General features: G+C 42.8%; 1 protein-coding gene across 1 annotated transcript in view; it reads right to left on the reverse strand.

Annotated features, from left to right (window-relative positions):
* The window catches only part of myo15b (myosin XVB), a 96220-nt gene extending 75848 nt beyond the window's left edge, over positions 1–20372 (reverse strand). Inside the window, exons 1-18 of the mRNA XM_039787626.1 lie at positions 20278–20372; positions 19777–19870; positions 19534–19637; positions 19367–19430; positions 18048–18161; positions 17762–17923; positions 17498–17611; positions 17345–17403; positions 15205–15328; positions 14364–14459; positions 9071–9202; positions 7989–8114; positions 7274–7351; positions 5734–5882; positions 3911–3956; positions 3689–3813; positions 3231–3345; positions 2966–3141 (exon numbers count right to left, since the gene is read on the reverse strand). Of these exons, the coding sequence (XP_039643560.1) occupies positions 2966–3141; positions 3231–3345; positions 3689–3813; positions 3911–3956; positions 5734–5882; positions 7274–7351; positions 7989–8114; positions 9071–9202; positions 14364–14459; positions 15205–15328; positions 17345–17403; positions 17498–17611; positions 17762–17923; positions 18048–18161; positions 19367–19430; positions 19534–19637; positions 19777–19870; positions 20278–20372 (1973 nt within the window). The remainder of the gene's footprint in view (positions 1–2965; positions 3142–3230; positions 3346–3688; positions 3814–3910; positions 3957–5733; positions 5883–7273; positions 7352–7988; positions 8115–9070; positions 9203–14363; positions 14460–15204; positions 15329–17344; positions 17404–17497; positions 17612–17761; positions 17924–18047; positions 18162–19366; positions 19431–19533; positions 19638–19776; positions 19871–20277) is intronic.
* Positions 20373–23457: the final 3085 nt, after the last annotated feature.

Raw genomic sequence — 23457 nt, forward strand, 5'->3', positions numbered from 1 at the left:
CTGGGTGATAACGATGCTAATGGCAGTAACAGAAAGCTTTATGTTCCATTGGGGAAACAGGCAAAATCGCCCCCAGGCGTAGGAGACTGGCTGGCCGTGGTGTTGTGCTGAAATTCTCCCCCCTTTAGCATTTAGCGGTGTTCTTTACAGTTAAGATTGACCGACAAATGGTGACTGTCCTGCAGGCAAATGGTGAAGGTATGGGGAGTTCGATAGCAACATCCGGCAGCCATCCTATTGATGTAGCTAGGCGTATCCTCGGCTGTTATCTCCGGCCAGCCCTGGAGATACTCGGCGGCCAGTCCCAGCCGCGAAGTGAGTCTCTCAGCATAGTTGAGTAACGTTACAACAAACCCTTTCCCCCCGGTGCTGTAAACATCCAAATAGTCACACTGACTTATATATATTGTGATATTGTGGTTTTAGCTGAGTGGCTAATGTTAGCTTGCTTGCTCGCTAACCGGTCAACTAACGTTAGCTAACTAACATTACCAATACAAATCAAATCAAGAAAACGTAATTATCTGGGGGAAACTGCCGCTATTTTATCAGAATGACATGAATAGACGTTACTAAACGTAACGTGGATAAAACTGTAATGGATAAACCAATCCGTGAACAGATATATTTTAATCGGCAATTGTGTTAAACAATGAAAACTACAATTCCCATAATGCCACTTCACGACATTATCAAAAGTCCGTGTTTACCAAGGGGGTAAGCGAGCATCCGGAAAGCGTAGCTCCTATGGGGAGATTCTAGGCTAAGCAGCCATCACCTTCCGTTATCATCCCATTGACTCCCATTCATTTTGGCGGCATTTTGACAGCGAATAACTTTACATCTGAAGCGTTTAAAGACTCTCTTTGTCCATTGTTTATTTCTTAAGAAACACGAAAATGTATAAAAGGCTCGATTACCTTGTATCTCACGTTATGGCCCTGTAGCAACCGTTTTTGTCAAAATAGGCTAACGATTGTGTCATAACCATGCGACTTTCTGTCGCACAGTAGAGAAATTACTGTATAGTACAGGAGAAGCTCGCAGGCAGTTTCAACTTACATTAGCTGTTTAAGTTTAATTACTAATGTTAACTAGCATTTTAGTTAGCATCAATTAGCCTGTGCCTATGTTATCTCCTTATAGCTACGCTCTCCGTCTCTGCAAGATTGGGAATGATTGAGATTTCTCTATGCACAGCTACCAGAAGACTTCCAACTTTCAGACAGGTTGCTCACTCACATCTATGTCGTCAAGCTCAGTTTGAGGCTGCGCAGTAACGCTCAGCCATCACCGGAAAAGTGACTTCACTGGTCTCCGTCGAAGTATATGGCTGAAGTGTGTCCATGTATGTTACTGTCTGTGTGTTTACATCCATTGTTTTGATTGAGAGACCCAGTGTTGGGATTGTAATTCCACTACTTTTAGCGGTAACGAGCATGTAACTAAATATTTTTTTCATCAAGTAACGCAATTACAATTGCTGAAATTTAAATGAGTTCGTTACTTGTGTTACTCTCTTTTGTGAAAAATGAACGCTTGCAGACAAGACAGATAGGTCTACTTTAGCTGCTTCTGATCTAACGTCGCAGGACCTTATGGTGGCGCAATGATACACCAATCGAACAATGAGCATTAAACCACAGCATGGCCAGATACAATGAGCTTTCTCTCCTGGAAGTATTGACATTGCAAAATGATAACGAAGGAGGCAGTTTATCATTTAGTCTTCTTTACTCTGAACTCCAGATGCAAGTAACAAGTGAGCAGTGACACACACGTTTTGGGTGTTACCCTATATATCACAGTATATGCGCAGGCACATTTTAACTACCGTATATATCACAGTATATGCGCAGGCGCATTCTAACTATATGACAGACATTACTTTTCGCTCATCGAAATTAAAGTCAAAAATTTAGTGGTGAGTTGTCAATTATGTGCAGTTGTAAAGAACCTATCCACGTCTAACAGTAGCAATTCAAATCTTATGAAGCACCTGTTGAAGCAACACGCTTCGACAAAGCTAGTAGCGAAAGAGCCCCGCCCTACGGTTGCTGAAGGTGCCACTCCATGCAAACAACCACAGCTAGATTTTACACGGACTGCAGTGCAGCCGATAAGCCAGGCAGAGCTGAATAAATTGATTGCTAGGTATACTGTAGGCCAATCACTTTTATTTCATTGGGCCTAATGTGGAAAAAAAAAAAAACACTGTTAAATGATTGAGATAGTTGCTATTTCGTTTCAAGTATTAAAAGGGACGTTTGTACTGCTTGATTTGAAGGCCTGTTGCCCTGTTGGCAGTATTACAATAAATAGGTCTAAAAATTATATTTATTGGGTTTGACTGTTCAGTACTGTTCATATTTACATTTAAAAAGGAGACTTAAAAGTTACTTCTCCTAGTAACTAATTACTTTTGATATGCAGTAATTGGTAAAGTAATTCAATTACTTTTAAAAGAAGTAACTAGTAACTGTAACTAATTACTAATTTTCAGTAACTTGCCCAACACTGGAGAGACCCCTAGGCAGAAAATTACACATTGTACGTTTAACATCTGTACAACAGCGTGCTGTGTGGGACATTTGACTGTGGATACACTTGTTTACTTTTACTTAAGTAAAATCTGGATTTCATGACTTTTTTTTTTAGATCATTATTTTTTGGGGCATTTTAGGCCTTTATTTAATAGGACCGCTTAGACATGAAAGGGGAGAGAGAGGGGGAATGACATGCAGCAAAGGTTCGGTTGCAACCTGCGGCGAGGACTGAGCCTCTGTATATGGGTGCACGCTCTACCAGGTGAGCTACCCAGGCACCCCAATTTCACGACTTGTTAAGCAGTGTTTTCCGTATTTTATTATGTTGTTTTGTCATTAAAGACACCTAGAGTATATTAAAAAAGTTGAACATTTGGATTGGATACTCTTCTCCTGTCTGATCTTCCTCCTTTCCGTACCTGGCCTGGTGTCCCCGGATGTGGCTCTGGATGACGATGGCTTTCTCCTTGAAGAACCTGAAGTTCCTCCTGCAGATGAAGCCTCTGATGTTCCTCTGGATGGTGATGGCAGCCCAGGTCTGGGTGCTGTTCCACTTTTCCTCCAGCTGCTGGTACAGAAGCTCCTTGAGGAACAGCTAACAAAGATACACACATACATCTAAACATGACGATGGAGAGTACACACTTTTTAATCAGTAGTGTCGCGAGTGGGGCAGTTTGGCACCTTGGTGAGTCCCAGCTGGTACTGTCCCTCCTCGGCACCCACCATGTCCAGCAGAGCCAGTGACTGCTCTTTGTCTGACACCTCACTCAGCCGCTGGCTCAGCAGAACCCCGTATCTACCAAACACAACACACACTGACTTCAAGCTTTTCTCAGGCTTCATTTACATCGCTACGTTTTGTTTTTCAAGCAGAGTTTTGAACCAAAAGCGGATGGGTGGAATTTCCCCCTTTCTGGTCTACATATCCCTGCTGAATTATTTTGATCCCCAATGGGGACAAAATGAAGCTCAATACTGAACATCCTTCAACTAGGCCGCCATTAATGAAAAGCAGTAGGTGCGAGAAAAGGCAAGGTGAGGAAAATAAGACAAGAGAAGTAAAAAGTGAAAGCAAATTAATAAACATTAAAGTACTTTTGTGATAGTGCAGACAGAGAGTCTTTGTATGTTTGCAGCACCTCTCGATGAAGTAGGAGTACTGTATCCGTATGGGGAAACCCTCTTTCCTGATGTGGATGGTCTCCAACATCCCAGCATGCCTCAGCTGGGCCAACACATAGTCCACGTCAAAGATCCCAGGAAGCTGACAGATGACGTGCGAGAGATGGTACATGGTCATACATTTTCGACTGATGTTAGGATAGTAGCCTATAAAGTATCTGGGGGTTATCTGGGGTTACCTTGACGTAGTTTGGCTTCAGACAACGAATAAAAGTGGTTTTGCATCTAAGAGTTAAAGGACAAAACATTGACACAGGTTATTCGTCAGGAAATATTATTAACGGTGCAGAACAAACAGGCTAAAGACAGCAACGCTGCCTACGGCAGTCAGTTTGGACATCAAAGCACTGAATGGAACAGCGAGCTGAAGTCTCTGGAGTTTGCTGTTGCCTGTGCAATGTGCTGTAAATTATGCACATTTTATTTATTTTACTGTATTTAAGGCACTTACATAGACCAGTGGGTGGCTTTTTTTTTATGTGTATGTGAGCATAAATGTATGGGTGCATACTGTATGTGTAATTGATATGTATATTTATTATTTTATTTTTCTAGGGCTTTTTTTTATTTTTCTAGGGCTTTTTATTTTTCTAAACTGATGCAAATTCTGGTTTTTATTCAGTTGTTTAACTGTGAACATGAACTTAAACTCAAACGTTAGACCCACATGCATGTGAAGAAAGGTTGAGAAGCATCTGTGGCTCTTTTATAGAAATGGGATATTTAGATTAGATTAGATTAAATTGACTTTATTGATCCCAAATAGGGAAATTGCAGTGTTATAGCAGCAAAACATCAGACACACAGCACACAACAGAAAATACAAAAAATAATACATAGGATAGAATACAAGAACAAATATTCAAAAAATAAAGATAAAACATATACAAAGGAAAGAATGTATGCATATATACAAGTTGGGAATAAAAATGTACAACTACTTAAATAGTATTTAAAGAGGCATTGTGAATTTCAGGCATCTGGAATGAGTATTAACCAGTATGTGTGATTGACGCTGTTATTATGGAACCCACTGCAGTTCTAGGCAAGACCCGCCCTTCAATAGCATCTGCACGCTACGATTGGCCAGGCGTCCATGCTCACGCGAGGTAACGGAACCCGATTTCATCAGGTCCTGGTATCGGCAAGTACTGCAGTGCACTGCACCGATCAAACGGTCAAACTAGATAATAAAAGAAAGTTCTTTGGCATTCTTTGTTTGTGTTTGTTCATGTTTCACAAAAAGTTTAACCTGAGCCAGACCGACAACAAAGAGAAATCATAGCACAGCCTTGAGCATGAGGAAGACCCAGCAGGGTTGAAACATTGCAGCACAATAAACGTATTGGGAGAATTAGAGTGCAGGCATCTCATTATTTTCAGTTGTATCATAATAACACATCCATACAGGGTTAGTAGTATACTGCTGTTAAAACATAATAAAATACATGACACACTGGTATCGGGTCGTTCTCGGTATCGACCGATACGCAAGTTCAGGTATCGGGAAGCAAAAGCTGGTATCTAGTTTCACATTGCCAGACCTTCCTTCACAGTGCTGCAGAAGAGGGTCTGACTAGTCACACAGCATTCTGGGATGGGAGAAAAACGTGCTCTGGTTTATTGGCATTTCTTTAAACCAATCATAATCGTCACGGGCGGCGCTAAGCACAGGACGGAGCCACGGCGCCTCTGCAAAATAGCCTCGGGAAGGAACTTGTTTTGGTGGAACATGTGTACGTTCAAAAGTAGTTTTAGTCGTGCAACAGAAAACTCAGATTGGACAGATAGTCTAGCTAGCTCTCTGGATTTACCCTGCAGATGGGAACGCGACGGTGGAGCGTTTTTAAGATTTCCACTCTGGAGGGTGGTTTAACTTTTTTGCGTTTTTAAGCTCCAAGATATTTTTGTCATTTTCACCCGCGAGCGATGTCGTGTAAACAGGGCCTCAGTTGGATTTGGTAATGACAGCTCGGTATCAGTGTGCTCTGTGTGTTGGTACCTGTCCAGGCGAGCGGTGAGCTCATTCAGCGACTGAAGGAAGTGGGAAGCAGCAGTAGAGGGCAGCTGGCGGAGACCCTTCCCTCTCCAGCCAAGCTCTCGCTGCTGAATGTAACCATCCTGAACCTTCCGGAACAGCACCGACACCATCTGACGAACATGCAAATTCACAGGTAAACTGTCAAAATGAATGAGTTCACATCAGTAAGTATGTTTTTGGAGCAACTGATATATTTTATGTTGATATATGCAATATCTTCAAACTGATCCATTTTGTATTATGTACTGGCCAGTGGTGGAAGAATTATTCACCACTAGCAATGACACACCTAATAAAACATTTACACTTTTATATTTCATTTTCTTGTGCTTGCTAATTGTTTTTTTTTTAATTGTATAGTGACAAAAAAGGATGGACGCACACTGCAATCACCAAAGCAAAATAAAAAACAAACCTGTATCTCATGATTACAAGGAAAGATCTATTTCTCATAATTAAAAAATATGGGTGTTTCACCACAGAAACCAACATCATGCTGTAATTATAACTTCTGTTTCCCATAACTGTGTCGTAGTCTTGTAATTACAACAAATGATGCAATACAGATTTTACACCAGAGAAGAAGAATTTGTCCTTTTTCCCGATTTTGCAATGATAAGATAATTACAAGATACAGAAGTCACTGTTAAGACATAACATCATCGATTATATGTTCTACATTTCTGAGAGAGCTCAGCACACGGCAACTTTCCTGGGAATATTTAAAATTGGTTAACGTACCTGGATGTGCAATTTTCTTAACCCTTGTGTTGTCTAACATTCAACCATGCACTTGTCGTCATCCCGGGTCAAAAGTGAAAATCAATAATTTTCTGACATTTATTTTACACTTTTGGCGCTTTTTCAATGTTTTTGGCACTTTTTTCATTGCCATGTATAAACACTACTAACATCAATTTATTACCACTAGATTAGCACTTATTTTTGGAAATCATGGTCAATAAACCTCATTTATAGGAAATTATACCTAATCCTTGAGTTAAAAAAGCAGAACATATGAATTATTTAGTCTAATATTAAAGGAAGAATAATCACAGAAGGGTATATGTCAACGTTCAGTGAGAATACTGTTTCGATCTTTTGTTGTACTTGCAAAGCGCGTTGTTTGGGATCATCCGTGTTATTTCTGGGTACCTCTGATTTGTCTTTAATATAATGTCTTGGTTTATTTTATTTTATTTTACTTATGTATTAGTTTTTTTCACATTTCAAGTCATATTTTATAGTTTGTGGATTAGTCTCCTATTGCTCTGCTGTTTATAAGTATTAGTAGTTTGTTACAGCACTGTAAAATGCACTAACTTAACTAAAGGTGTTATTTAGTTTGAATGATACACAAACCTGTGTAATCTGATCAAAATCTCTTGCTTCAACCAATTCAAGCAAAGGGCTTCCTCTGTGGCTGCTATGCAAATTTGGCTAAGCTATGCAAAAAGACCCATAATAGCACCCTATATGGGTCTAATGCCAGTTGGTTTACCTTTAGCCGACTCCTGGCGAAAAGCTCCACCACTTCTGTCCTGAACTGGTCGTGGTTCTTATTCAGGAAATTATGAACCTGGGGAAAAAGACTCAAAGAGTTTATTTTTTAATGACATTGTTCTGGCAGCACTGGCTGCTGTTTGACAGATCTGCTGTATATAGCAGTGAGCTCAGGGGCGGGTCAAGAAGGGGGGCACAGGGGGGCACCATCTATGGTGGCACCGGCCCCCCTGAGTGCCCGGCTCCCCCCCCCTCCCCCTATTCCACTGGACTAGAGTGCTGTCAATCTGACAATTGTGACTTCCATTGGATCACAGTACTGTTACTTGGCTGCCTGTTCTGCCAATCTTCCACCCAGCCCTTGTTACATGACCAATTAATGTTTCCATGACGACTATCCAAAATTCTGATACCATGGAACCAGCACTGGAATTTTCTTTTTTTAAAGTGGCAGACTGAGCCTATAGAAAATGTGTATTGTATTTGGATATACAATTTGTTTAAAATGAAAACAAGTGAAATTAAAAATGAATGTGATATTGTATGTGATGTTTTATTTAGCAGAATTAAATTGTTGTTATATCCTATCCAATATTTACTATATTTCTAAGCAGATCACCCCCGCCCCACCTTACTGGTTATTGGTCCCCCTGTGCCCCCCTCCCCCACCTAAAAAATCCTGGAATCGCCCCTGAGAGAGCTGTGCCTGATACCTGATAAGTGACAGCTCCAGCATAGTGATAGACAGTGAAGACTGGCAGTGGGTTCTTGGGCTTGGCATAGAAAGGGCTGTTCCCATGGTGATAGTGGCACTTCTGGAGGAAGGTGTGATCAGTGGCCTGATGAAAAAAACCAATACTGACAATACTGAAAACACACACACATTTACTTTCCGTTACACTCCCTCAAGGTCCAATGTAGAACGAAATAGAAACATGTTGTCTTAACACTTCTGAATCTAAGCAAAATCTCTGGTTATATGCTAATAACCATTAGCCTAGAAATCTAGACGCACCCTAGCGGCAGCAAATTTATTTTGCAGCTAGGGGGGTCTAGGCACTCTACGTTGACTTGCGAGCTGGAAAAACCAAAATCTGGTCAGGCCAATCACATCGTGTATAGAGTCAGTGGGCGGACTTATGGCTGCTGCTGCTGGGAACAGCGGTCTTCTGGAAGACTTGGAGTTCAGCTGTTCTTTGAGAAAAGAACAAAGAACGGCACTGGCAAGTTATTCTTAAAAAAGGAAGATGTGTTCGGAGTTTTGCCGACCGGATACGGCAAAAGTTTAAAGTTTAATCTATCAACTAGCTCTGCTACCTTCTTCGTTGCTCTGCTTGGTTGTAGCGCTATCCTATTGCGTGAAGAGAAAATTTGAAAGACAACCGTTTCCCGCCCCTCGGATTGAGCTCCGTCAATGGTGAGTTCCCAGACCCAACATCTAGATGTGGGTCTGGCTTGTCAGGCTAAATAACCATGGCACACTGTCATATAAGTAAGCAAAGCCATGTCATTAAACACAGGAGAGCTTTTCCTCTGCTTATCAAAGTGTTGATAGAGGATGTCAAAAGTGAGAAAATTATATATTGTCCTGTTTTTAATAACTTATCACAATGCCTGGCAAAGTTACAGGTTACTATCTGAGTCTTGGTCTTTCTAGTGTATGTTCCTGTTTTCTGTTCTGTTCTGTATGAAGGCGCAAACGTGTGTGTGTGTGTGTGTGTGTGTGTGTGTGTGTGTGTGTGTGTGTGTGTGTGTGTGTGTGTGTGTGTGTGTGTGTGTGTGTGTGTGTGTGTACCTGGGGGAGGCAGGTCTGATCGTCCAGTATGCGGAGTATGCCGTGCGGTCTGGAGGAGATCAGCTCCAGACAGGAGTGTAAGTTCTTGAGAGGCATTGGATACCACTGGATCTGTTCTGCACTATACTCCTCCTGCAGGCAACACACACAGTAACATTGCAGACTACACTCAGTATAAGTGTGTGAAGGCATTTATTGAAGGTGCTCTTTGGTTAAAGGAATATAAGTTATTTGTTCTAATTGCCTGATTATTAAGAAAGAAGCAATTTCTTTCTTTGCTTGTATGCTGCACCAGGGACGGACTGGGGCTAAAAAACAGCCCTGGACTTTCTCCCAAATAGGCCCATCATCTGGCCATTCGCCCCTAGCTGTGCGCGACAGACACTAGCCAGGAAGTCCTGATACTATAGAATAGAATAGAACAGAATAGAATATACTTTATTGTCCCCTAGGGGAAATTTGTCATGGACTCAAAAGTGCGTAGTGCATAGTAGTAGCTGCCATTACAGACAATAGATACACGTAAAAATACAAATAACAGCTAAAAACATACACATAGGCTACATACACACAGAAATAAAAAAAATGCAGAACACTGGGTTATTGCACACTTCTCAGGCCTATTACAAATCGTACACTCTATTTAAATTTTGATTTAAAATTTTGATGGAAGGAGTATTTAAAACGGTTCAATTTAGTTTTAGGGATTCTGTACCTTCTGCCAGCAGGCAGGAGCTCGTATTCCGTTTGAAGGATGTGGGACGGGTCCAACAATACTCTCCGCGCCTGCCTAAGTACAGACCACTCATAGATGGACTGAAGGGAGAGCTTATCAGTCCTCCCCATCACCTTCATAGCAGTCTGTACCAGGCGCTGCAACTTTGATTTGGACTGTGTGGAGAGACTGCCGAACCACGCTGTCATCCCATACCTGATAACACTCTCTATCACTGCCTGATAAAATAAAAACATGATGTTCTGGCTGACACCAAACACCCTTAGTCTGCGGAAAAAATACAGTCTTTGCTGTAAACGGGAACATACATAATCTACGTGGTCACTCCAGCTTAAAAGGTTATCCAGGTGGATGCCCAGATACCTATAAGAAGTGACCTGTTTGATATCCTCCCTATGAATAGACAAAGGGGTATGATCCCCCACCGACCTGAGTTCTGATGAAGCAGACTAAGAATGGCAGTGTCATCAGAAAATTAAAAAAAAAACAGGTTACCCGGGAGACTATTAGTGCAGTCGTTAGTATAAAGGGTGAACAGGACCGGTGAACTTACGCAACCCTGAGGTGCACCCGTACTGATGCATTTTGATTCAGAAAACGAGTCGTTAATCCTAACATTTTGGTTCTATTTATCTATTAAAAAAGAATAAAACCATTTAATAATAGAAGGATTAACATTCATCTGAGTCATTTTCTCTAAGAGCAGATGAGGCCGTAATGTATTAAAAGCAGAACTGAAATCAATGAACAGAAGGCGTGCATAGGCTTTGGGATCCTCCAGGTGCTTAAGAGTTAGGTGGGTGATGCTATTAATTGCATCATCTGTACTCCTCCCCTGCCTATAAGCAAACTGGAGTGGATCTAATTCAGTGTTGACTTCAGATTTCAGTATGGATACCATGTATTTTTCAAAACATTTCATAACAACAGAAGTTAAAACCGGTCTATAATCATTGTTTTCTGTAGGACAGGGTTTCTTTGGAATGGGAATAATGGTAGATTTTTTCCAGAGAGCAGGAACCAGATGGGAATCTACAGACCTCTGAAACACAGGGCACCACGCAGGGGTTAGCTCTGCAGCAAAGGTCTTAAGGAGAAAAGCAGAGATGCCGTCCGGGCCTGCAGATTTCTTTTTACATACATGGCTGAAAAGTGACTGTATTTTGAAGGGATCAACTACTAACCTAGGACAGAGGTCAGTTGTAAATGACTGTAGTACATTATTACATTCCAAAAAGTAGTCCTGTGTATCAAACCTCAGAAAGAAATCGTTAAATTCATCTGCTTTACTCTGCTCATCATATATTATGCGGCCCTTTCTGTGTTGTCATATTTGTAACGGATTTCATGGAGACCCAAAGTTTTTTTAGAGTCCATAGAGGCAAAATTCTCTTCAATGACATCCCTAAGTTTCTTTCTTGCATCCCTTAATAACTGATTAAGCTCCCTTTGAACTGATTTCAGCCCCATCCTATCATGATTCCTAAAGGCCATTTATTTCCAGTTGATACAGTCCTTTAACTCTCTGGTGATGTATGGCTTGTTGTTAGGGTAGATTGTAATAACTTTCTTGGTGGCCACACAATCCTCACAGAATTGAATATAATCCATAATAGTGTCAGTGGCCTAATCAATACCCAAACCATGGAAAATGTCCCAGTCTGTACAGAGAAATGAGCCCTTCAGTGTCTCTATACTGTCTTCAGACCATACAGTCACTGTCTTAGTTAGTGGTTTACTGCTCTTCAAAACAGTCTTATATGTAGGTATTAGATGGAGTGTATTATGGTCAGAGTTTGACAAAGGGGTCTTTGTCACTATGCCACAATACTGTAGCCAACCAGACAAGGTATTCACAGCAAGTAACATCTCAAAACCAATGATGATAATTGGGGTTGTGTTTATTAGCCATTTGCGGTTGGTACCATCTTTACAACTAAACACTCTCTGTAGAGACGGGTGTTTAGGCTTTTGCTGAGGGTGGTAAGCAAAAAATAGTTCCAGGCTGTGACTATCTGACTTGGGCCATTTGAAATATTGTGATGTAGAGCATCCTGGTACATCCTGGCACTTCCCTGCAATCTCCCTTTCATCTTTTGTGCTGCAACTATCTTCAACCTGAATAAACAAATGATTTTAAAGATAGGTTATTAGCTATTATTGATATAATATGTGTTGCTTTGTGTTAAAGAATTAGCATTGAATAACCTATTTAATATTTTGTCAATGTCATATTACACTTTTGATTCATATTAAGACTGGGAAATTGTCAGTCCATCCCTGTGCTGCACACTTTGACATGTTGACATGCGCAGGTCTAAAACAACCTGGTGTCTAAACTGGTGCAGGCAGCTGGTAGTTTCCTTGCCTGCAGGAACGGATTGGACTGGAACTGATCCAGTATTAAAACTGCTGTGGCTGCATTGGCTTGACCAGGTGATTCATATCCATGACACAGTGTGTCCTTGTTAATTTATAAACCTAAAACTCATAGAATTACCAACCATTAAAAAATACTGGAAGTTTAGCTTTCTTAAATTTGGACAATCCATGTAGTCCTCTATCGGTCAATACTGCATACTCAAGTGTTAACGGGGAGCTATGGAACTGTTGTTGACGGGGTGTTAATGAACTGCTGTACAATATGTCTTCTAACTTCTTTTTCAGTGTGATTTTGGTTATTTCTTAGAAAGACAGTGGTACCACTTTCTAAAAAGTCACCCTTAATAAAGGTGTATAAGTTGTAACTAATATCCTCCGTAATTGTTAATAAACCACTTGTCAATGCTTTATAGATCAGTTATAAGCCATTTATAAGGACAATGTTGTGAACAATTGCTTTGACTGGTGAGTCATTAAAAGTCAAGTCAATAATCAAGCTAAGTAATAAATAAGACCTTAGTTAGATACTTTAGGGGAACGTATTTCCTCAATTTCTAATAAGCCATCAAGTGTACAGTTACAAATGTTAATAAGTCATTAGTTATAAGGTAATGGGTCTAATTTAATAATAAAAAATCAATCCTGCAGTTACAAGTTTGATAAGGTCATGAATAAAGGCGTACATGTTTCTCACTTACTAATAAGCCAAAAGCAAAAGTTAGTAAGTCATCTGAAATTATAGATTTTAAAGAAATAGTTCAGCATTTAGAAAAATATCCTTATTTGCGTTCTTTCCAAGAGTGAACCATATCAGTGTCAGAGCTGGATTCGTAGCTTAGCTTAGCATAAAGACTGGAAGCAGGGGGAAACGCTTAGCCTAGCTCTGTCCCAAGTTCAGAAATACGACTACCAACACCTCTAAGGGTGATATGCTATCATTTTGTATCTTGTTGGTTTAATACACACATTTTTTTTTTTTACAGTGAATTATGTGCTGGAACTTTTTCGTGTACCGGTTTTGGTATTGGCTGTTGTACAGGCACAATGGCACCAAACCTGGCAACTTCACTATGATGACAAGACTCTGGGAAGCTGCGCAGTCACAGCGCCCAGCTGATGTTCACCAAGAAATAGTTGCAGCACATAACCCAGCCTAAAACCCAGCCTGTTTGTGTACAGGCCAAACAAGAAACAGCATGTTAATTTCTTCTTCTTAAAAGTTCCCAGTTATGTCATCATTTTGACAAATTTTATTGATGTAATGTAATCTGCCTGAATGTGTGCTAATGTTTTTTTTTTTTTGTTGATATTGTATATTGTTATATTCTTTTGTGTTGCATTATCTTGTATGTTGTTGTCTTCATGCCTCAGGACTACAGGTGAAAATTAGCATTTATGCTATAACCTGGCTCATTTACAGTTTGTACAGAAATGTTAGATTGTTCATTAATGTGCACTGTCCCGAATAAATAAATAAAAAAATTGGTGAGTTTTAGAGGTGTTGAGTGTATTTTTGATCTTTTGGGAGAGCCGGGCTAGCTTCTCACCCCTGCTCAAGTCTTTATGCTAGGCTAGCATAATCATCTCCTGGTTGCGAATTTACGAATCCTACTATGGCCACGGCCAAGACCCGCCCTTCAATAGCAGCTCGATTGGTTGGGGTTAGGCATTGACCTCGAGTGGTTAAGGTTAGGATAGCCGATTGGTCAGGGGATAGGACCTGTACAAATCGGACGCCTGACCAATAGTACTGTGTGTGAAGGGCAGGTCTTGGCGTGGCCATAGTATGATTCGTAAATTTGCCTCCTGGCTCCAGCTCCATACTTAACACATAGACACGATTAGTATCAATCTTCTCATGTCACTCAAGCAAATACACATATTTATCAAAAGTAATTAATAAAGGGTTATTACACTAATCCACTGTAAATGTTAATAAGTCAAATAATAATAGCTACAAAGACAAAGCTACTCAGCTTTGTCTTTGTCTGGAGGAGAATGCGGTCAAAGGGACTTTTCTCAACCTGGCAACGCAAAAGTTGTTCTTAGAAATGTCTTAGAACTGATGTATAGGGTATTAGTACATGACTCGGCAACTCTTGATAAAGCCATTTAGTCACAGCTTATAAAAAGAAGTGTCTTGAGGCTGGGTGGATCTTCATGGATCCCACTGACCTGCTCCTGGGAGATCACTGCCTTGTTGACAAAGTGCTGCAGCTGCTCATTGGCAAAGTTGATACACAGCTGCTCAAAGCTGTTCACTCCCAGGTCCTGCAGAAAAACACAGTAGTACTGTGACATTATTTAGATGTTTTTTAATGGATAGTGATAGCTTGTAGAATGTAACCAAGTACATTTACTCAAGTACTGTACTTAAGTATTAATTTGAGGTAATTGTACTTTACTTGAGTCTTTTCTTTTCATGGCACTTTCTACTTCTACTCCGCTACATTTCAGAGAGAAATATTGTACTTTTTACTCCACTACATTCATCGGTTACAGCTTTAGTTACTAGTTACTTTAGTTACTCCACTACATTCATCTGTTACAGCTTTAGTTACTAGTTACTTAACACGTTAAGATTCCTGCACACAAAACACATGTAGTTTATCAAATCTGATGTTTTATTATAAATGAAAGTAGCCAACAATATAACGGCCTACAAGTCCAGCTGAGATGATTAGACCATTAAACACACTGTTTGGATCCTTTACACTTTCTAAAATAGGAGGATTTTTCTGCATTGAGTACTTTTACTCTTAATACTTTAAGTACATGTTCCTGATGATACTTACATACTTTTACTTAAGTAACATTTTTAATGCAGGACTTTTACTTGTACCAAAGTATTTTTACAGTCTGGTATTAGTACCTTTACTTAAGTAAAGGATCTGTTGCTTGTAGAGAAAATGGAGAGGTAGGGGAGAGAGAGAGGGCAGCAAAGAGCCCGGGCTGGAATCAAACCTGTGCCGCTCCGGTAAGGACTTAGCCTTGTTACATGGTGCAGAATACCAACCTCAAACCCGTAGATGTCGACTACGCCCACTGTGCTGTCCATCTCTGTGGGGCTCAGCCAGTCATTGATCTGCTCCAACAGCCAGTCAAACAGCACTGAGTACAAGGCTTTGGCAATGGCATCTCTGCAAGAGAGGACAAGGGGGAGGAGGGGGGTGGAGGGGGGGGTACCTTTAAATGCAAATGTTTTACAGAAAAAAAACTTTTGTTACAAACTGGAGTTGTGGAGTTTGAAAGTCCTTCCTGTTGTGTGTGTGTTTTCCTGCCTTTGTGATTGGGCCTTTCCCAATTGCCGAATTTGTACCTCCTCGACTCCTCTGTCCTGGAGTCTCTTTCTCGACTCCTCTCTCCTTAGATGCTTCTCATGTCGCTTAAATTGCCTTCTTGACTCCTCCACTTGCCTCCCTTCCTCGCATCTTAGTCCCTCCTACCGAGGAGGCAGGGGAGAGACGCGAGGAAATCATGGGAGGAGAGAGGAAACGGGCAAATGTGTTTTAGAGAGATGAATACGTCACATGAATTTGTCAGCTGTTAGCGGCGGAGTTAGCAACTCTTTCAGCTGCACGGCTTCCGGGAAGGCTGCTCTTGTGTATCCTCGCCTATAGCTCCTCGATGATCCCTCCTCCATGCTTGCTCCTCTCTTCTCAGGGCAGAAATAAGAGCTTTGAGACGGCCTTCACAGAGGAGGGACAGAACAACTTACGGTTCAGCCGAGGACCGAGGAGTCGAGGAGCTATCAAATAAGTGACATAAGATGCAGCATTTGAGTCTCTTCCTCGACTCCTCGCCTTGAATCTCCTGTGGGCGGGACTAAGACGCCAGGAGGGGAAGCGAGGAGAGGAATCGGGGATCCCCAACTAGGAATTGGCAAAGTCCCAGAGCCTGCCCCATCCTGATGTATTTTTAGGTTGAAAGTGCACATGTCAGACTGTAAGGTTATTTTCATCATTAAATCATTGAAACTCTCCCTGCTACCTCCTCATCTCTTCTTCTGCGTTTGGGTCCAAGCCTGCAATTCTTGTAACCGTGAAAAGTTGAGGTAGTTTGGGAATGTTAGGCCTCCTAGGTGGCTCCTATTGGAGGTAATCCAGGTACATCCAGCTGGAAGGGAGATGTTAGGGCAAACCCAGAACCTCCACTGTAGTGATTACATATCCTATTTGACCTGGGAGTCTCTCAGGATGAGCCAGGAAGAGCTAGAGCAGGGGTCTTCAAAGTTTTTTAAGCCAAGGACCCCTTAAAGGTGCTGTAGGTAGGATTGTGAAGATTCAGGATTTCCCCCTTTCCACTAAAGCCTCCCACAAGGGAGAATGAATGCGTGTTCATGAGCAGTGCTTGACACGCAGTTAGACAGCCCACTCCCCCCCCCGGCCCTGATTGGTGCATCTGAACAGGGAGCAGTTTTTGCAAATCGCACTACAGGCTGTAGGTGGTGCCAGAGGAGCCGGATTTTTTTTAAATGACCTGCTTCATGTAGTTCTACTGGAACATAGGGTCAGTTTCAGCAGATATGACAGAAAGTTAGTTTTATAAGTCTTACCTACTGCATCTTTAACTGAGAGAGACGGAGCAGGGTCCCCCTACTACATATATTGTATAAAAGTAAGTTGCATATTAAACTGGGCCTACAATAACGTGTAGGGCGGCCTAATGCCTTTTTACATACCTTCTTAGTGCATAGAATACAAAGCTGTTAAAATGATTTTATAAATTGTTTTAATGTTAAACATACATGTGGCACAGTGTATCATTATTTACTGTATCTGTGGATGGCTACCTTGGTGATTATCTTACCTACATACCTTTTTTCACAAATAGGCTAATGTTCATGTTGAGACATTTACATTTTGGTAAAAAACATTCAAAATATTAATAACAATGATTCTGAGGGCCCCTTAAGGGTCCCGGACTACCTGTTGAAGATCTCTAAGCTAGAGGACATGGTTTGGGAGGACACAGGCTACTGTCTTTAGTCTGCTGCCACTGCAACGGGACAGAAAATGGATGGATGGATCACTATATGGATGGACAAATGGCAGGAAACAAGTGATTCATTTATATTTTGGTTTCAGAGACTTGTCTGCTAGTTGTGCTTACATCCAGTCTGTCATCCAGTCCACATTTTAAGGATATTTTCTTACCTGGATTCTATGGCACTTTCCACAGACAGAGGGCAGTAGATCCTGTCGTAGGTCGTCTCCTGTGGACGAGAAGGCTTCTCAGTGTGCACACATGCAGAAAATATGGATGATAACTCAGCAGGAGGCATGACTGGTGCATGGAAGGCTACTGACTGTGACTCTGTGAGTGATGACAGTCTGCAGGGCCTCGGAGGAAATCTGCAACAAGGAGCCAACCCTCCTGGTCTCAGTCTCACTTAAGATACAAGCCACCTCGAATGACTCGCTCTGAAGCAAAAAACACCAACGGACGTATGATATCATGTTTGAGGGATGTCTGATCAGTGTCATTTTCACTCTTATCACACACACACACACACACACACACACACACACACACACACACACACACACACACACACACACACACACACACACCTCGTATGAGCTAAAGCAGACATTGCCGAGCTGCAGGATGGAGGAGAGGATGGCCCAGACGGTGGAGATCTGGTCAGCATGCAGGCCGATGGTCTCAAAGCAATGAACCAAAAGCTGGAAGTCCTGCTTGTCCTGCTTCCCCTTCAATTCACAGGCACCACCCTAGAGCAGCACGGGTACAAAATAAATGTTTAACATGCATAATGTGTAAAGAGGAAAGGGAAAACATTACAAAAACCAGAGATGAAAAACAGTTCTGTGTTCATTGATGTGTGATATACTGTACTTGGTTTAGGTAGTAATAGGTCTCGGCTCCTTGTAGGTAGACCTCCTGTTTGTCCCAGTCGTTCATACCTGCCAGCAGCTCATAGAACACATGGTAGTTCCTCTCCTCATTGGCCTACAAGGGATTTGAGACAAGAACTACACGGTGACATCAACTGAGTTCATCACTGACAGCAGAGACTATCTTGCCAGAAGCAACAACATAATGAAACAACCGCACATACAAATCGCTGGCTGTATTGTTCACTTAGTTACACTCCACACCAGTGGAAAAGAATGTAGAAAATAAGATTAAATGTAACAAAGAAACTAGATTAGATTCTGTGATGCTTTAATTAGGCACAGTTTTGATTGGACCTTAAAGCAAACAACAACATGCTATCATGCTCACAATGACAATGTTAACATTTTGATAGCTGCTAATGTTTATCGTGGTCACCATCTTAGTTTAGTGTATAAGTATGTCTCAAGAATGTCTTTAGTTTTTTTAGGTATTTGGTCATAACCCAAACTATTGGACAAATTACAATGTTGTCCTGATGATGGTACCAGAGAAAAAGTCAGGGGCTCATTTAAGTTATCAGAATTTATCCTGTGGGGATCATGAATGTCTGAACCAAATTCAGTGGCAATCCATCAAATATCTGTCAAGACATTTTACTTAATTTGCTAGCTAGAGGAAAAGTCAGGGGATCACCAATTTCATTCAGATTCATCCTCTGGGAACCATGAATGTCTGTACCAAACATTTGTTGAGTTACTTCATCCAAAACCCAAAAAGTCTACCTCATGGTGTAGAGATATAACACTTGATAACTGAATTTTTTGATCTGCTGGTGGCGCTAGAGGAAAAGTTAAGGGATCACCCAAGTCATTGTAATTCCACCTCTGGGGATCATGTTGTCTGCAATATTTCATGGCCTTCCATTTGACATTATCCCTGGAGCCACGGCTAATAACTTGGGATTGAAAAAGCTATATAATCAGTTTTATAGATGGAGGTATCCTCTATCAAGCTGGGAAAGCTGAGCTTCCAAACCGTTCATTTTCCAAGAAGCAAAAACACTCAAACAATAAAAGACTTTTTCCTCCAAACCAACACAAGCGAGCCAAATGTGATATATTAGACAACTAGCCGATCAAACAAGCATAGCAGTGACAAATTGTCTAGCAGCTATTCACGCTGTAGGTGCCAAAGCAAAGTAGGTGTGTGTTTTTCCCCTCAAAAATGTGTCTTGTAATAGGTTTGAACCTGATGAAATATGCCTCTCCAGTAAATGTAACGTTGAACCCACAGCACACCTCACTCAATGTCCTCACCTGAAAGACAACCCTGGACTTCTCAAGGAGATATTTGGACAACGAGGTCCCTACAACAACTCCACTGTCAACCAAGATGAGAGACAGTCGACAATTAAAACAGCTGTAACCAATCTTTCATCAGGGGGAGAAACATTAAGGATATTTCTAACATCAGGTGGACTCACTGGAGTATGTGGATGTGGAGGTACTTGCCAAAGCGGCTGGAGTTGTCGTTGAGGATGGTCTTGGCATTTCCGAAACTCTCCAGGATGGGAAAGACCTCCATTGGCTGGAAGAGAATGAAAGCGAATCAATGGCAAAAGGGTGTGGAGGACTGAAAGATGCACCCGCTAACGGTTTTCAGTGTTGCTAACTGATCAAATCTTACATTAACAAAGGTATCCTTTGTGTTTTCCACAGTGAATTACCTGTCGCAGGTTGTCGTTTCTGCCCTGATACATGGAGCTGAGGTAGTGCACTATCAGCTTGGTAGCTTCAGTCTTCCCTGAACCACTCTGGCCGCTACACAAGAAATAAAAATCATCTGAAATATGACGCAGCTTAAAATTCAGATAACATGCAACAAAGGCCCTTGCTGCGGTTCGTGGTTGATGACATGGCTTTTTATTTACTCCAAGTAAAATGAAATATGAAAAAAGGTCTACAGTGAGGCTGTCAGGTTTACATGGGCTTTCAAGGTTTTCATGGACTTTGAGTTTGTGTTCCCCAGCACTCACTCCTCTCAGCCGTTCATTACTGATTACACGCCCCTGCACTGCATTACGCCAGATCATCAGTTCACCACCTGCATCTCATCAGTGACCACCTACATAAGCAGCACAGACACACTCACACTTTGTCTAGTCTCGTTTGTTCACGACACTCTGACTTGCTCTCGTATTTCTAGTTTATTCCCAGTACTTATTTACCTGTTGTTTGTATCCTGTGGTCTGCTGCTGCTCTGAGCCTTACCTCGTCTCCTGCCGGTATCCTGCCTGTTCACACTACTCTCTGTTTGGTTCATTGTGAATAAAGCTCACTGCACTTACTCCAGTCTGACTCCTGCTCCTTCCGTGCGTGACAGAAGACTAGACCAAAAAAGGACATGGATGAGGACGCCATGGACGATCATCTCTTCAATCAAAATGGAGACACTCTGGAGGACTTTGTTGCAGTTTATCTCTGTTATTATCAAGATGCGGGCTGGGAGGAGGACTTTTTTAAAATATCAGTTCTGGAGCGGATTAGATGACCCACTTGCTCGGATGCTGCTACTCGAGGACCTTAAACTGCCGTTTAGAGAGTTTCTGGACCGAGCCCTTTGGGTTTGTGGTTTCTCCCTCACGGTAGCGCTTGCCGATCCAGAGCCAGCCGATCCGTTGCCAAAGTCCTCACCTCAGGCCCACTTCAGCAAGGAGCTTTGGCGCCCCCGCCGGCAGAGGGACACAAAGACCCCCCCCCCCGCCCAAAGACTGCCCCCCAGAGTTCCCCCCCCCCCAGCCCGAGATGCTCACGCTGAGCCAGCCGAGACTGCTCACCGCGACTGCCCAGCCGGACCAGAGCCAGCAAGCGTCTGCCCAGTCGACCAGAAGCCAGAGACTGCTCACAGCGACTGCCCAGCCGAGACTGCTCACAGCGACTGCCCAGCCGAGACTGCTCACAGCGACTGCCCAGCCGAGACTGCTCACAGCGACTGCCCAGTCGAGACTGCTCACCGCGACTGCCCTGCAGAGACGTGCAACCCTTCTGTTTCCGAGCTGACGTGCGGCTCTCCTGACCCTGGGCTGACGTGCAGCTCCCCTGAGTCCCAGCTAGCTAGCATCTCCCCGACTCCAGGCTAGCTAGCAATTTCCCCGATCCCTGGCTAGCCAGCATCCTCCCTGACTCTAGGCTAGCTAGCAGCTCCCCTGAGTCCCAGCTAGCTAGCATCTCCCTTGAGTCCAGCCTAGCTAGCATCTTTCCTTAGCCCCAGCTAGCTAGCATCTTTCCTGAGCCCCAGCTAGCTAGCATCTTTCCTGAGTTCCAGCTAGCTAACAGCTCCCTCAAGTCTAGGCTAGCTAGCAGCCCCCCTTATTCTCAGCTGGCTGACAGCCTCTCCAGTGTCCCCGAGCTCTCCAGTGTCCCCAAGCCTTCTTGTGTCCCAGAGCTACCTAGTGTCCCTGAGCTCTCTAGTGTCCCAGAGTCCTCTAGAGTCCCCGAGCTTCCTAGAGTCCCCGAGCTTCCTAGAGTCCCCGAGCTTCCTAGAGTCCCAGAGTTCCTGGAGTCCCGGCCTTGTAGCGGCCCCCCAGAGTTCCTAGAGTCCCGGCCGTGCTAGCTGGCATCTCCCCTGAGCCCAGGCTAGCTGGCATCTCCCCTGAGCCCAGGCTAGCTGGCATCCTCCCAAAGCCCTAATCGCCGGTCCCGTCCGGCTCGAAGCCCTCATCGCCCCCTCCTGTCCCGGACTCCAGGCTGCCCGCCCCCCCCCTCCCGTGTTTTGCCTTTTACGGCGCGGGGGGGTGTAATGTCAGGTTTACATGGGCTTTCAAGGTTTTCATGGACTTTCAGTTTGTGTTCTCCAGCACTCACTCCTCTCAGCCGTTCATTACTGATTACATGCACCTGCACTGCATTACGCCAGATCATCAGTTCACCACCTGCATCTCATCAGTGACCACCTACATAAGCAGCACAGACACACTCACACTTTATCTAGTCTCGTTTGTTCACGACACTCTGACTTGCTCTCGTATTTCTAGTTTATTCCCAGTACTTATTTACCTGTTTGTATCCTGTGGTCTGCTGCTGCTCTGAGCCTTACCTCGTCTCCTGCCGGTATCCTGCCTGTTCACACTACTCTCTGTTTGGTTCATTGTGAATAAAGCTCACTGCACTTACTCCAGTCTGACTCCTGCTCCTTCTGTGCGTGACAGAGGCTTTGAGCTACATCTTTATTTTTATCAGTTAATATGCTGACATTAGCATTTAGCCCATACTAAGGAATGCTAACAGATGTCAACAACACAACGACTGAAGATGCAAATCTTTATATAATATTATATATATATATATATTTTAAAAGGCTTTTCTGGCTTTCCTCAAGCAGATGGACAACAGGAGGAAATAGTGCTTTTGTTGGGGACTATTTTCAGTGGTGGATTGATCCACATTTGGTGCTCTAGTGAGTAGTTGTGGCAGCAGGACTGTGTGTGTAGAAATTAGTCAAAATAAACTACAGTGTGCATGTTCATGGTGATGAAGGAACTTGTCAGCCAGTGCAGCAGTGTGGCTCATTGATGTTTTTAACAACAATGGAGATCGATGGTAGCCTGGGTAAACCCTGACTAACTTCTGGCAAATTTGAGATTTGCTCTGCAAGTCAGTCTGGCCAAGAGTCCATTCAAACCCATTTCCAATGTCCCCAAAATTGAGGCACCAATCACAACCACTGAGGCAGGCTTTACACCAATCACAACCGTTGAGGCGGACTTTACACCAATCACAACCGTTGAGGTGGCCTTTATGGCCGGGACACATCAGGCCGATTATCGGCCGTTAGACAGTCTGGCGAGGTCAATGACTCGCGTCTGTTCGGTGTGTCCCGTGCCGTCGTCCGTCTGGGGGGCTGTCGGCGTTCATTTTCGCTGTTGGTGACGGCCCTTTGGAAATGAACTGTCAATGAACCTTTCCCAGACCCACTGTCAGTTACAACTGAGAAGGGTCTGGTTTCAACCAGTCTAGCTCGATGGCACAGAAGAATAAGAACTATCAGGCTTTGGACACACACTCACGTTACTTGTTAAAGCGTAACTCTCACCAAAATGCTACCTAGGGTCTTTTTGTAAATGTACCCGAGTCAAACTACTATGATAGCATCAAAATCACTAATTTTAAAACACTAAGAAGGCTCGACACAACATGAGACTTTGCTCCAAGTATCCCCAGGGGCTCTACACATGAACTCAGCATTCAGAACATTGTTTGGGTACACAGAGTTTACTAAAAAGAAGGGTTTTGAACAACTCACTTTAGCAGTTGGTTTTTCCGCTCGCCGCCATCTTGCCAGTCAAAAAGTGTCGATCTCCGAATGCGAATGAACGGACTCCATAGGAGGAAATGTCATTCTTATAGGA

Source organism: Perca fluviatilis, chromosome 21 (genome assembly GCF_010015445.1).
Source record: "Perca fluviatilis chromosome 21, GENO_Pfluv_1.0, whole genome shotgun sequence".
In the NCBI taxonomy this organism is placed as follows: Eukaryota; Metazoa; Chordata; class Actinopteri; order Perciformes; family Percidae; genus Perca; species Perca fluviatilis.